The following is a 15,873-nucleotide window of genomic DNA, read 5'->3' on the forward strand; positions in this document are numbered from 1 at the left end:
AACATTCCCAATGCTGTAGACCTTTAATATCATCCCTTATGTTCTGTTGACCAGCACTATAAAAATATTTTCTTGCTACTTTATAACTGTAATTTTCCTGCTGTTATGAATCATAGTGTGAATCTCTGATACTTCTGATGGTCTTAAGTCACCCACTTAGGTGACTTAGAGGGATGAGAAGCAATCATGGCAGGGAGGTATGGTAGGAAGAACAGGAAGCTCAGAACTCACATCTCAGCTATTAGAATAGAGCAGCAATAGAGCAATCTAGAAGTAGTAGAGCTTTTAGCTCTTAAAGTCTGTCTCTAGTGGCATTCTTCTTAAACTTTCCCAAACAGCAACACCAACTGGAGACTATGAATTTAATGCCAGAGCCTCTGGGAGGCATTTCTACTCAAACCACCACAGTATTCACACAGAGGGCAGGCTTTGGTTCTAGCACTGATATCAGGGTGTTCACAAGCAACTGTAAGTCGGGTTCTAAGGAATTGGGTGCCCTTTTCTGGCCCTCTGGGCATGTGCACACATGTGATGCACATATAGGCATGAAGGTGTACACATTTACATATACATTTTACAAAGTGTTTTTTAAAGTCACATATGGTAAAAGACCCAATACATTTCCTGAACATTTAGTCTGGAGGTGACTCAGCAGAATGACCTCAGGTTAGAACATTTCCATTTTATGTTGGATTTTCATTTCCCAGAAAATTCAGTAGTCTCCAAAATTTGGACTCAGGAAATCTATGGAGATCAAACTAACTTGAGAGTCCAAATGCAGCCATGTCTGAAGCTCCCAGCCACAGAAACCTTCTAAGCACAGCAGTGTGATGAAATTGTGTGCACTGTTCTATTTCAGTCCCATTTCCTGACTAAGGATGATTTTTTTTTTATTAACAATGCAATGCTTTTGGCCTTAGCTTGGCTTGTTCCCCAACTAGCTCTTCAGATATTTTCACCCATTTATCCTACTCTATGTCTGCCGCATGGCTGGTTAGTTACCTCTCCTCAGTTTCATACATCCGACTTCCTCTGAGTCTGGGTGGGGAATTCTCTTTTTGAGCATTTCTATCTTCTTCCAGAATTTCCACTTTCTACTTCCTGTCTTTGCTTTAGCCATCACATTTTAATTTTACCCAGTCATAGACTGCCTTAGACAGGCAAGGATGGACAGTGATATATCTTCACAGAAGTCATAGAAATATGCTTACAATGTGAGAAAGTAACCTCTACACCTTCATTTTTACCTCCTGAACTGACTGGAAAATCTTCCCTTTGTTCTCCTTGCATTGCAGTGAAATTTAACATCTCCCTATGTGCAGAGCCCCCCAAAAGTACTTGATTCTTCTAGTGTCTGACTCTTGCCATAGAAGAGGATTGAGCATCTCCCAGTGATCTCTAGACAAAAATCATCATCTTTCTTAAAGATAAGAATCTGAATTCCTAGATATGGGAATTGATTTTACTGAACTAGGAATTAATGACAATTCTACCTCATGGCCTAGTTGTGCTTGGACATATACAGGCAGCCCCTGACCAGTCCACAGAAGATGGTACATTCTTCTGCAGTTCCCTTAAAACTTGATGTCATAGTTTGCCTCTGGAGTGGAAGTTCATTTAGCTTAGAATAAACTTGGGAGCTGCATGTAAACCTTCAAAGATTCTCCCCTTTGCCGTTCAGTTCCCTTTGGCATAGTTTTTGATACTCAAATGATTTCCTGATACAGCAACTGTTGGAGTAGTTTATTGATGATAAATGATAAAATTTACAGAAAAACTATACATTTAGTATTCACTTAAACTTTTAGTTTCTAAAAAGTAATTTAAACTGTAGATAATTCAAACTTCCACCAAATTTCTGTCTGTATTGTATAAATACAGCATGAATTTTCACAGACAGAGACACATGCATGCTTGTTTTCCCTTCCTCAAAGGTGTAGAGGAATGGAATGAGGCAACACACCTATTAACTAACTGGGTCCTCTGATTGATGTAAAACTGAGTCCCTGTAGTGAGGGAAAGTGCTAGGTTTTAGTGTTTGTTTATTTCTATGGTATATATTCTCACTATCAACGTGTTGTCTCATCTCTCTCAACCAAGAGGAAATCGGCTCCAGTAGAGCACTTGTACTCCAATGTTGAGTATTCTTTCAGAGTACACAGGAGAGGTGACTCACTGATTCAGAGCCAGCATAGTAACATAAGACCTTAAATGGTTATCATGAGCTGATGACTTAATAAAGGCTTACAGAAATTTTTGAATTTTTTGTAACACTTTCAGTTGCTTTCAATAACTTTTTACTGACAAATACTCATACAGTTTTCTCTTGTTTAAATGCAGAGTGTGTGAAAGAAATGAAATCATTAATGTGGATATATGTACTGGTAGGAAACATTATACGTGGAATGGGTGAAACTCCCATCATGCCCTTGGGTATTTCCTACATAGAAGATTTTGCAAAATCTGAAAACTCTCCTTTATACATTGGTAAGTTTGAAAATCATTCTTAACATCATTTTTAGGAAAGCAACTTCTTGGAGTGTGGAAATTGGCTGTTGATTCAGATCCTGTGTGGTTTCCAGAGGGTGGGTAGAGTGCGATGCCTCTGTAGATCATGAGATTGTTCAATGGGGGATTGACCAGTAGCTCGAGACATGGCTTTCACACCTCTGCTTCTTACTGATGGAGAGCCTCACATCTGCTGATCTTACAGTCCTCTGATGCCACCACACTGTCTCTAAACTTTTAACAGATTCTCCAATATTTCCTGGAAAATGTTCTTGATTCAATTGTATTTTTTTTTCTTCAATTTTGACTGCTTTTAGGTCTTCATCTATAAGTTATTTCAATTTAATCATTGGCCATTTTGTCTGTAGTATTTTAAAATATAGTTTGTTTTTTTAGTCTCTCTTTCTGTGTGTGACTGTGTGTGTGTGTGTGTGTGTGTGTGTGTGTGTGTGTGTGTGTGTGTGTGTGTGTGTTGGGTGCGTATATGCTAGTGTGGTAGTCCGAAACTGGCCTTTCTTTTAGGAGTTAACCCCGGGAATTGAATTTTTGTTTTGGGTTCAGGTTTGGTGGACAAGTGTCTTTACCTGCTGAGCCATCTGACTGTTCCTGCTGTGTTTTCTCTTGTCATGTTCTCTTGCACAGTAAGCCTTGCCAAACACTGTTTTAATAATTTCTTGTCTATCATGTCCGCCATAGCAACTGTCTTCTTACTTATCAGTTGCTCTGTTTTTACTACTCCAGGCTCTACACTCCAGTCTTCTGTGATGTTAATGATACAGTTTGCTTCTTATAACTCCTCAGCCTAAACATGTTCCTTCATTGTTTTATTAAATATACCTGCTTATTCTTTTGTTTGTATTCCTTTAAATTATCTTTTAAAAAACTCTCTGCATCTCTCAGGCAAGAGCCAATTTACTGTCCACTTCCTTATGTTGTGTGCTAGATGATTTGACTTTACTATGAATAATTTGTTTATGTTCTTAAGTAAATTCATCTGTACTTAATTATAAACCCAGACCTTTGTATACAGGGTTTTTAATTAATATAGATGCATCACTTCGAAAATAAAGAGTTCAAGAGATGACAGAAATAGGACTAGTGTTAATCAAGATGAATTAAGCTAAAAATAACTTTTGGTCACATTTTAGAGGCTTATTAATTTGACAATAAAATTTTCTAGTGTTAATCTAGTCATTCTGCCCCCCCACAGACATCTAAATAATAAAATACAAGCACTTTTCTATAATAAATTGTTATAATATCAATCTCATTTTCAAAACCACAGAGACTATATATATATATATATAATATACATATAATATATATATATATAATTTGTATATCTTAAGTTTAGTACATAAATATCTAAATTTCCTATATAATAGCTACATAATTACATAAATATTATATATGCATATATAATCAAATAACTATAAAACACAAATTAGAAATATAGTTTTGTGTATGGGTCTGTAACTGAAGAGATATTGAAGCCAGATATGAAAACTGAAAGGTATCTATGTAGACAATAAGTTAAACAAGAAGAGATCAGTTTGTCTTGGGAACACACATCTATACTGAGAATTCTTAGGTCCAAATACTTGGAGAATTTTCTGCTTAGTGTATGGAGTGAGAGGAGGAAACTTCAACAAGGAGTATCCATGGGAACAGAGAAATCAATAAATACAGTTTGGTGAAGATTTCAGGAGGAAGCAGTCAGAAGATTTGGCCAACAATATCAAGTAAGTTAAGAGACTAAAAGTCAAAAGTGTACATGAGTCAAGATGGCTGAGGCATACACAGCACCTGAAGCAGACTAGAGGCTTTCAAGGCAAGTCTTCCCAGAAATCCCTGGCTATGGTAGCCAGCACAAAGCCACGACTGATACCTGCAGTGGTTAGGAGGGACCCAGTAAATGGATGAGAGATACTACCAGCAAGCACATGCTCTCTCTCCACTTCAATGTCAGCCCTGTAACCTCCATGAACGAGTCTCTATATTGGAATCCAAGTGCAAGCCAAAGTGCTATGCTGCAAGAAGGAGTCTGAAATCTCCAGAGATTGCAGTATCTGCAGAACAACTAAAAAGAAAAAATCAGGATCAGGTCTGATAGGAAGATGTTTTGAAACCTCTGACACCTATCACTGTCCTCTCCACTCCAGGAAAAGAATCAGTCTAGACAGAAATCCAGTGAGAAGAACTCTTAAAAATCATGATAGGAATTCTGAAATGTAGCTATTCAGAATTGATGGCTAATAGCAGTGGTGTGGGTGGAGAAGGACTCTTTTATTTAAGGTGCTTACCACTGGGAGTTTAGCCATGCTCCAGTGAGTAAATGGGTTGGACTTAGAATTTTCTTTTTTCACCCATTTGGGGGAGGTCATGGAGGGAGATGGACCTGAAAAGACTGAGAAGTGAATGTTATCAAGGTTTATTATGTAAAACTCCCAAATAATCAATAAAGAGGACAATAGGAGAGAAAGTGATCCATGTAGAAATCACTCGTGGTACCAAGAGAGAATCTTATAAACAGGAAGCATTTGAGCAGAATAACAGGCAGACAACGTAGAACAGGAAAGAACTCAATGAAGGTTGGAGATCTTGTAGGAATCTTTGCACAAAGGTCATCAAACAGCAGGAAGTGTTTCAGAGAAACAGATAGGAAGGTTGGTATTGAGAAGTCAGGCACACACAGAAATACTAACCCATAGAGCCACAGAGACAGAGGCAAAGACAGAATCTAAAGTGAAAAGAAGGAAGTTGATGTTGTTCATATCTGGATGTTCTGTGGGTAGGAGAGAGTCTGAACTGCAGATACATTGGGAGGTGCTAGAGTTGGTTTCAAAGAACCCAGGTGTGGTTGGAAAGGACCAAGATAAGACCTGTGACCAGGACAACATCAAAGGGAAGTGTTGTTATGAGGACACATTCTTTCTGTGGAAGGAAGTTTCCAGAATAGAGCTTTGATGAAGCCGTACCAGCAGTACATGAAGTTCACTACAACAAGCACTACTTTAGAAACAGTGTTAATTCCATTACTCTCTCTCTCTCTCTCTCTGAGTGAAACTTTGCAGATAAGAGATTTCATTTAGAGAAAAGAGGTAAATTTGGCTTAGAATTCTATCACAACAGGGAAGTCACAGCAGCAGGAGCTTGAGACTGCTGGACACACCCACAAGAGCAGAGAGAGTGAACTTATGCATTTTATGTCTCTGCTTACATGGTTGTGCTCAACTGTTTCTTCACTCTTACAAAGTTCAGAACCTCTGTGGGGAATGGTGCTACCCACAGTGGACTGGGTCTTCCCATATTAACTTACTAAAATAATCTTCTATTGCCCTGTCCAGAGGTAAACACTACATAGGCAATGTGACCTTCCCCCCAGGTAGTTCTGTATTGTGTTGATAATGAAAGCTAGCCATCACAGAGACACTCTGAAAACCTGGCTATCGAAGCATCAAAGGGCCTTGCTCACATCATTGCTTTGATGGGACTACCTGTGACAGTAGAGCCTTGCAGTTATCTTAGTGTAGAAAAGAATTTGAAAGGTGGTTTTAAGTAATGAGAATTTTGTGTCAGTAAACTTTCATTCACTTAAATCCCAGAGTTAATGGTTTATTTATTTATATTTTATTAATCATCCCATTCACTTACATCTCAAATGATAGCCCACTTTCCAGTTACGCCTCCACAGGTTTCCCATCCCAAAACCTCCTTCTCCTCCCTCCATTTTGCCTCTCTATGTGGCTGCTCCCCCACCCACCCAACCTCTCCTGCCCCACTCCTCCAGCATCCCCTTACAAATGGTCTATGACGAGGAAATTTTTCATTTGGTTCATGTCTCTAGAAGTTTTGGTCTATGTCACTGGTGTCCTGTCATGAGGCACCTCATTATGGTGGAAGAGCCATTTTGTGACTGAGAAATAACACAGAATCGGGAAGCTGTTATAGCTTTACTCCAGATGACCTGAAGACCCATCACCATTCCCTGTGTGAGAAGCAATGCATCAGATTCCAGTGATTCCCCCACCTCCAGAAAAAATTCTGTAAATTGAGGTCCTGGGAAACATCCCATATTAAAGCCATAAGAGCTTCTTTCTCAATATTTATAGAAAACTAACACATGTACAGATAATATACATATGAACATTTATGTACAGGTAACATAGATATACATTGAATATGTAAAAAGCAAATGTGAGGTAGTGAGGTGTGTAACTCAGTAATAAAGTTCTTTCCTAGCCTGTTACATTTGATACCCATCTCTGCAAAGTAAGGAAAAGAAATCTAAGATTAAAAATAATTCAATCTCAATCCTTTTATTTTTAAAACAAATTCTTTGTGTATTTGTGTCACTCCCTATCTTTGTTTACTTCCAGGGATTTTAGAAACAGGAATGACCATTGGCCCTTTGATTGGACTTCTGTTGGGATCTTCCTGTGCAAACATTTATGTAGACACTGGGTCTGTGAATACAGGTAACACAATGCATTTTATTTATACAAGCCCATTCCTAGAGTGTGGGAGAATGCTCAGAAAGGCTATACCACTGCCTCCTTTGATCCTGTTGAGTAAATTATCACCTTAAAGATGATAGACCTAAGGGAGCAGAGGAAAAGATAAAATGTCATCTTCTGATTCCAAATCCACCATTCTTCAATGTTTCAGCCACATGTTTGATTTCAAAGAATTACCCATAAAGGTTTTTCTCAATGAGGCTGTCACAGTGGATAAAGAAACAGATCTTTCTGTTATGTGGTAAGCACCAATTTACAAATGTTTCATATGACAGGTTTACATGCTGTTAAAATATATCACCATATACTGCTTGATGAAATTAATTTTCTTAATGAATACACAAACCATAAAAATAATTGGAGACCATGTATTTTATTTTATTAACTCTCTCTCTCTGTGTGTGTGTGTGTGTGTGTGTGTGTTTATGTGTATGTGTGTGCCTGCTTGTTTCAGAGAAGGGAGAAGGTATATGATCTCCTGAAATGAGAGTTATAGGTGGTGGTTAATTTCCATGTATGTCCTGGAAATAGAACTCAGGACTTCTGCAAGAGCAACAATAACACTTGGCCACTGAACTGGCTCTCCAGCCCCCATCCTCACTCACTGTGCTATTTTGAGAAATGAGTATGCCAGGTTAAAGTTAATTCCTTAAATACTCTCGAATCTGATTTCTCTCTTTTTGAAATGTAGTTTTAACTATTATGCTATGAAGCACTTTAGGTCCTTTTCTTCTTACTTGATTTTACTTTCACCCAATTGATCAAACTCATAGACTTTAGACTTTATCTAGAGGTATGAATTATCACAGTGGAGTGGCAGAGGCTAGAAATCCAGAAATTAAAAAGTATAGGAAGAAGATCTCAAGATCAAGTCCCAATCAATAACAGGAACAAACTGTGAATTGATTACAAATTATATACAAAGTTTATTCTTAGATGGAATTATGATGAATAATAGTTTTCTACAGTCTACATGTGAAAGAATAATGCAAGTTAATGCAACATCTATAATTCTTTACAGATGACCTGACCATAACTCCCACTGATACACGCTGGGTCGGTGCTTGGTGGATTGGCTCTTTGGTCTGTGCAGGAGTGAATATCCTGACCAGCATCCCCTTTTTCTTCTTTCCAAAATCACTCCTAAAGGAAGGATTACAGGATAATGGGGATGGAACTGAAAATGCCAAAGAGGAGAAGCACAGAGAAAAAGTCAAGGAGGAAAACCGAGGAATGACTAAAGGCAAACATGGAAACTTTAAACTCTGGTTTAAATGGGTCTGTGGTCAGTGGGCACGTGTCGCTTGTGCTGAGTTTAGACAGTTTTTGACTCATCATCACCATTCAGTTGTGTTGAATGTCTTCCACAGTCATCTCTTGGAAACAACTAACAACATATGGAACCCGACTTACATGAATTGTCTTATATTAGACTTATAAAATTCAAGTCAGTCTGAATACTCAATGAGAAAATGTATTTTACCATCTGTTTTGAAAATCTTATACTGCAGAAAATATTAGACTAAGTTAAGAAAAAAGAAAACAGGAGTAAGCAGAAATCCCAGCTATAGATAGTGGTAAAGGAAAACTTGTTTGATAAGGAAAATGTTTAGCTATGAGCATCCTTGAAGTCAAAGCTGAAAGAGAAAACATGATAGGTGACATGATCCTATTTGAAGGTGGTGATAGTCTACAGGGCAACTGTTCCCTCAGAACAGACTGTTTTACAGGGAGCAGGCATGTTACTAAGCAACAACGCAGAGATGCTTCTGTGAGGGACTACTATGGGACAGTGGAATGTTCAACAGTGTGCGTTCTTAAAACTTAACTCTATGTCATAGCTGTGTGTGTTGAGACCTTTGCAGTGTTCTCAAGAGATCTGAGTTCATGTATAAGGGACATGCTTTGGGCTCTGGAATTCTGAAAGTATATAGTTGGAAGATGGGAAGGGCTAGTGTGTTACCTATCAAATGAGGTTAAGAGTGTATTATTTTCCTGGGTTTCTGTTTGGTTCTGGCACAGACTACTGTGGTGAGCATCTTATTGATGATATTGCTATTTCTTCTATTACTTATAACCTCCAACATTGTTTTGCACTGAATAGTCAGTCACATGTCAGCCTTAAACATCAGGGCTGAGGAGCCAGTGACACTCGGAGCCAATGCAGAGGTTTAAATGTTCTTAGGATCATAGCCATGTTAAAGATTCTCCAGAAAGGGGTTCTGGTTTTGTCTAATTGAGTCTCTGGAAGCCTGCCAAGGGTCACCATTAGTTAAATCTGTTGGTCCTTTTTGTGGAGTCCCTCAGGTCCTTCAATCATTCCACAATCTCTTCCACAAGACTCTCTGAGCCCAGTCTAATATTTAGCTGTAGGTTTCTTCAGGTTCTTCGGTCAGTTGCTGTGTGGATCCTTTCAGAGTATCATTAATAGTGTCAGCGATTGATGCTTGCCCATGGGATGGTTCTCAAGTTGGACAAGTCATTTGCTGGCCATGCCTTAAATCGCTGCTCTATCTTTGTCCCTGCACTTCTTGTAGGCAGGACAAATTTTGGATCACAGGTTTCATGGGTGGGCTTGTGTTCTTATTTTTCCAGTGGGAGTCCTTCCTGGCTACAGGATGTGACCACTGCAGGATCCATATTCCCAGTTTCTAGGATTCTCAGGTGGAGTCAGCGTCATATCCTTTCTGGAGTCTTCTCCAACCCAGGTTTCTGGCAAGTCCTTGACATATGTCCCTTCCCCAACTCCTACCTCTTTCAGTTCACTCTCCTTGTCCCCTCTCCCCAGCTCTTCCTATACCTGATCCTCCTCACACTATCCCCCTTCAGATTTTCCTTTTCCATCCAATTCCCTCCCTCTATACACCTTCAATGACAATTTAATTTTCTCTTCTGAGTGAGATTCAAGTTTCTTCTCTTGGACACTTCTTATTAGCTTTTCTGAGTCTGAGGACTCAGAGTATTGGGGATATCCTGTACTTTATGGCTAGTATCCACTTATAATTGAGTACATATCATGCATGTCCTTTGATTATCGATTACTTCACTCAGAATATCTTCTACTTCTATCCATTTGTCTGCAAAGTTTATGATGTTCTTGTTTCTAATAGCTGAGCAGTATTCCATTGCATACATGAACCACATTTTCTTTATCCTTTCTTTCATTGAGAGACATCAAGGTTCATTCTAGTTTCTGGCTATGAACATAATGGAGAAAGTATCCTTGTGGTATGGTGGGGCATATATCTGGGTCTTCAGGTAAGACCACGATTATTTCCAGAGTGGTTGCACAAGTTAGCATTATTCCCCTTGCTCTACATCCTCTCCAGCTTTTGCTGTTGCTTGAGCTGTTTTACACACACACACACACACACACACACACACACACACACACACACACATTTAATGTATATGAATACACTGTCAATGTCTTCAGACACATCAGAAATGGTCATCGGATCCCATTATACATGGTTGTGAGCCAGTCGTGGTTGCTGGAAATTGACCTCAGGACCTCTGGAAGAGCAGTTAGTGTTCTTCACCTCTGCTCCATCCCTCCAGCACTGTTGCTTGAGTTTTCAATCTTAGCCAGTCTGATGGTTGTAAGGTGGAATTTTACAGTCATATTAATTTGTATTTCTCTTATGACTTGTGATGTGAAGTGCTTCTTGGCCATTCAAGATTTCTCTGTTGAGAATTATTGGTTTAACTCTATACCTCATATTTAATTAAATTGTGTGGTTTATTGGTATCTAATTTCTTGAATTCTTTATATAATTTGGATATTAGCCCTCAGTAGGATGTAGGGTTGGTGAAGATCTCTTCCCAATCTATAAGTTGCCATTTTGTCATATGGATTGTGTCTTTGCCTTACAGAATCATTTTGGTTTCAGGAGGTCCCATTTATTAATTGTTGATCATATTGGCTAAGCTATTGGTGTTGTGGTCAGGAAGTTGTCTCCTTTACAAATACCTTCAAGGCTATTCCTTTTTTTCTGTTCCATTAGATTTGGTTTCTCTACTTTTACATTGATGCCTTTGGTCTCGTTAGATCTTAGTTTTGTACAATGTGATAAATATGGATCTATTTGCATTTTTCTATATGCAGACATCCAGTCAAGACAACAACCATTTCTTTTTTTTTTTTTTTTTTTTTTGGTTTTTGAGACAGGGTTTCTCTGTGTAGCCCTGGCTGTCCTGGCACTCAACTTTGTAGACCAGGCTGGCCTCGAACTCAGAAATCCACCTGCCTCTGCCTCCCGAGTGCTGGGATTAAAGGCGTGCGCCACCATGCCCGGCTCAACAACCATTTCTTGAAGATGCTTTCTTATATTTTGTCTTTTCCCTGCATTGTATGGTTTTGGCTTCTTTGTTAAGTATCAAGTGTCCACTGGTGTTTGGGTTCATTTCTGGATTTTGTCTTGATTTCATTGATCAGCCTGTTTCTAGACCAATACCATGTAGATTTTACTACTAATTCTCTGTAATACAGCTTGAAGTAAGGAATAGTGATAACTCCTGAAATTCTTGTATTGTTCAGTAGAATTTTGTGCTAAAACCATCTGGCCCTGGGCTCTTTTTGGTCGAGGGACTGCAAATGGCTGTTTCAATTTTCTTAGAAGACATAGGACTGTTTAAATAGCTTGGTAAATGGAATCTATGAAAAAATATCATGTGTTTTATTTATTTTCCAATTTTGTGAGTATAATCTTAAGTAAGACTTAATAATTCCTTAGATTTCCTTGGTGTCTCTATGTCCCCTTTTCATTTCTGATTTTATTCATGTGTATATTGTCTCTCTGCCTCATAGTCAGTTTGGCTAAACGTTTATCAAAAAATGTTGATTTTCTCAAGGGATCAGCTCTTGGTTTTGATGAATCTTTGAACTGTTTTCTTTGTTTCTATTTTATTGATTTCAGCCTTGAGTTTGATTATTTATTGCTGTTTAATCTTCTTATGTGTGTTTGCTTACAACTTTCGGGTGTGTTATATATTTGCTAGTATGAAAGCTCTCCAATTTTGTTATGAAATCACTTAGTGTTACAAACTTTTCCCTTAGCACGGCTTTTATTGTGTCCCATAAGTCTGTGTATGTTGTGCCTTCATTTTCATTGAATTCTAGAAAGCCTCTAATTTATTTCTTTATTTCTTCCTTGACCTAGTGGTCATTGAGTATAGAGTTGTTCACTTACCATGAGTTTGTGGGCTTTCTGTTGTTTCTATTTTTGTCATAATGTCCAGAATTAATGCATGGTGTTCTGATAATATGCAATGATATATTTTGATTTTCTTGCATCTGTTGAGGCTTGCTTTGTGATCAAGTATATAGTCAGTTTGAAGGAAGGTTCTGTGAGGTGCTGATGATGCTTCTAATTCATGAACTCCCATGAAGTTCTGGAGGGATGCTGTTGCTGTCTTGGCTGCAGTATAACTTCTGGAACCTTCCTAAGCTGTTAGTTTATACATTCTTGCATAAAGTACTGATAGTGCTATATTCTGAACTAAAACTTCATCAAATTGAGTCTCAGGCAGATTCCAAAGAACAGACTAGTCAACTCTAGAGAATACAGGCTATTAATAGAAGGAAGTAACAGAAAAAGGAATGAAAGAGAGTGGCAACAGAAACAATCATATCTCCTTATAGTTTTGTTTGATGGCGCAATTATGATCTAGTTCTTTTATAGCCCATTGTTTCACTAACTTCCAGATGTGACTTAAAGGATGTTTATCCCCATAGGGGTAAAGATTGATCAAATGCATTTTTGTCACAGCACAGAATCCATGAGATTTTAGGAGAACATTGGATACAAAGTACTAGGCTAAATTAGCTTGATAACTCAACACTCTCTTGTTTCAGATTTCTTTCTGTTCATGAAGAGCCTCTCCTGCAATCCAATTTACATGATTTTCATCCTTATAAGTGTAATCCAGGTCAATGCATTTATCAATACATTTACCTTCATGCCTAAGTATCTGGAACAGCAATATGGAAAATCCACTGCTGAGGTAGTCTTCCTCATGGGTATGTAATTTCGTTATTTCTTTAGTAGCATTCTCCTTCCCACAAGGTCATTGTCTTAGGTTTACTGCTGTGAAGATACTCCATGACCTAAGCAACTCTTAAAAGGTAAACATTTAATTGGAGCTGCTTACAATTGCAGACTCTTAGTTCATTTTCATCATGGCAGGAAACATGGCAGCATCCCAGTAGACATGATGTTTGAGAAGGTGCTGAGCATGTTGATCTGACTGCAGCCATTCCACTCTGGACAGAACTTCAAATCCTACCCCAACCATGATGTACTATATCCAACAAGGCCACTCCTACTCCAACAAGACCACACTTCCTAATAGTGTCACTTCATATGGACCAAGCATATGCAAACCACCACAGACATGATAAAAAGTATCTATCCTCAAGTGCATGATAAAGAATAAGATAATACCACAAGGAGACAACAATGATATGAAATCTGTTAGGATATTTTTATAAATTTCTTCTCCAGGGAAATTTCCAGTCTCCAGGGAAATCAAGAAAGAATGGGGAAAGAACGTAGCCATAAATATGCACTTTGATCTCTCTCTGAAATCAAAATAAAATATCAGCATATTTATGGACATCTTGGCAAAAGCTCCTATCAGTCACTTTTCAGACACCAATATGTTAATCCAAAGGGGAATACTTAATTCAATGGGATTCTGTATCTTACTCCCACATTTTACATCCAGTCTTCAGTTCTAGGTCTTGCTCTCCACATTACTCCTAATTCAGTGGCTCAGACCCTTTGGTCTGATGAGTCTGTGCAACCACACTCACTCTGCTTTTCTTGTTAGTCCACTGAACTCAAGGATCCTAATTTACTCTTTAAAACTGAGGATCACAGTCTGCCACCATCCACATTATCTAGGCCTCTCTGAAAGTCCAAATCTCAGTCCTCACCATCAGGTATACAAAATCAAATGCAGCATTGTGGATCTGCAAAGGATGGTTAAATTCTAAGCCTGGTGCTGGTATTGTGTGAATCTGCCCTACACATGACTTTCTCTTCCCCTTTCTTTTTCATTTTGTTTTCCATTTATCTTTGATTTTTATATAGCAAAAGAGAGACAGGGTGAAAAATTCTGGACAACATAAACAATGCACAAAATGTTTTGAACTTGATAAACAGGTAACAGCAGCAACCAAACTCAAAAACTCAGCAGCAAACTCAAAATCACTCAGAGCTGAGTGAGGTTTCCAATATACAAAGTCAAAACAAATGCATCTAATACCATAAATAAATGTACATGTGTGAGTGAATGTCTATGCAATGTTTATGTTTATCACCTGCTACTCATGATTAATAAACACTAGTACTATTTTAAAAGTGACATGATACACACATGAAAACCTCCTTTTATGTAACATATGAGTGAATATGGGTTAGGATCATTGTATATTAGAGCTAAATAAGTTCTTAAGTAAAATGTATTAGATAAATTCATAATATGTCTTTATGTTCTCTTTTTTTATCAATACTATTTTTCTTGCAATTTCAGGTCTTTACATGTTACCTCCGATATGCCTCGGATATTTAATTGGTGGTTTGATTATGAAGAAGTTCAAGATTACTGTCAAGAAAGCTGCATACATAGCATTCTGGATATCCCTGACTGAGTACCTTCTGTCTTTTGTTAGCTATATAATGACCTGTGATAATTTCCCAGTTGCTGGATTAACCACCTCTTATGAAGGGTATGTTGTTTCCTAATGAAGATCATAATATTTTCACAATTCCTTATAAATTTTCTTCATGGATTGAATATAACCAAGATCATCTTATTGTGACTTAATAGCAGTAATCCATGGTTTTCTTACATTTCCTTTTACCCATCATCCTTTTACCCATCCTTTTACCGATAGAAGTCTGCAGAAGTAAGCTTATTAAAAATTATCTGAGGACTACCAGTGAGTAAGTGTTTTATTCAATAGGCATTCAATGAAGATATCCTAGTCTGTTTTAAAGAGTAAGTAAGGAAAATAACCTAGAGCTTTGTAGCCTCAATTATCCATGTATTTTATACTCCCATAAACAGATAGCATTAAAAGTTAACGAAACAAGTCAGCAAGCCTTCATCAGTTTCTACTGTAGTCTCAAATTAAGCATAATTGAATGTAACTCATTGTAAGTCAATTAATATATATATATATATTTTCACTTGGCACTGGTATAGTTAGATCTCATGTGCTCTGCAGTCTCGGATTTTGAGTTTCAAGGGTTGCCTGGTCATATTCTATATTACCATTGGAAATTTAAAAATTATTTTAGGACACAGTTATATAATCAACCATTCAGTTAAAATGAAGTAAAGTATTCACTTGTAGGTTAATTTCAAAGAGCTAGGGAGATGACCCAGTAGTCAAGGGCTTTCTGAGCATGCAGGAGGACCTGAGCTTAGATCCTTAGAACCCATGTAAAGGTTGAAATGGTAACGTATCTGTAATCCCACTGCTCCTACAGTGAGCTGAGTGGAACAGGCAGGAAAACCTGAAAGTTCATGTGCCTACTAGTCTGTAATCTGTGGCAGTGAACAACAGGGGACTCTGTCTCCAACAAGGTAGAAGACTATATTCTGACATCCATATTCACAGTGCTATATAATGTGCTTGTACACACACACACACACACACACACACACACACACACACACACACACCAGAAAGAGACAGAGACAGAGAGATAGAGACAGAGAAACAGAAACAGAGACACAGAGACAAAAAAGAGATTAAAACTAAATTGTATTATAAGTAAAGAGTAAAATTGCCTTCAAAATTCTTAAGAACTGTAAGGTTAGAATAATTTCTAAT

The 15,873-nt window shown here is 37.9% G+C and overlaps 1 protein-coding gene across 3 annotated transcripts in view; it reads left to right on the forward strand.

Annotated features, from left to right (window-relative positions):
- LOC110287588 (solute carrier organic anion transporter family member 1A4) overlaps positions 1-15,873 on the forward strand; it is a 48,809-nt gene that overhangs the window by 22,102 nt on the left and 10,834 nt on the right. For all 3 annotated transcript variants that reach the window (XM_021154161.3, XM_021154162.3, XM_021154163.3), the window contains 5 exons: positions 2,341-2,487; positions 6,888-6,986; positions 8,047-8,268; positions 12,883-13,047; positions 14,565-14,760. In XM_021154161.3, the coding sequence (XP_021009820.1) occupies positions 2,341-2,487; positions 6,888-6,986; positions 8,047-8,268; positions 12,883-13,047; positions 14,565-14,760 (829 nt within the window). The remainder of the gene's footprint in view (positions 1-2,340; positions 2,488-6,887; positions 6,987-8,046; positions 8,269-12,882; positions 13,048-14,564; positions 14,761-15,873) is intronic.

This window comes from Mus caroli, unplaced genomic scaffold, assembly GCF_978045245.1.
Source record: "Mus caroli unplaced genomic scaffold, Mus_caroli_1 scaffold_7, whole genome shotgun sequence".
Taxonomy (NCBI): Eukaryota; Metazoa; Chordata; class Mammalia; order Rodentia; family Muridae; genus Mus; species Mus caroli.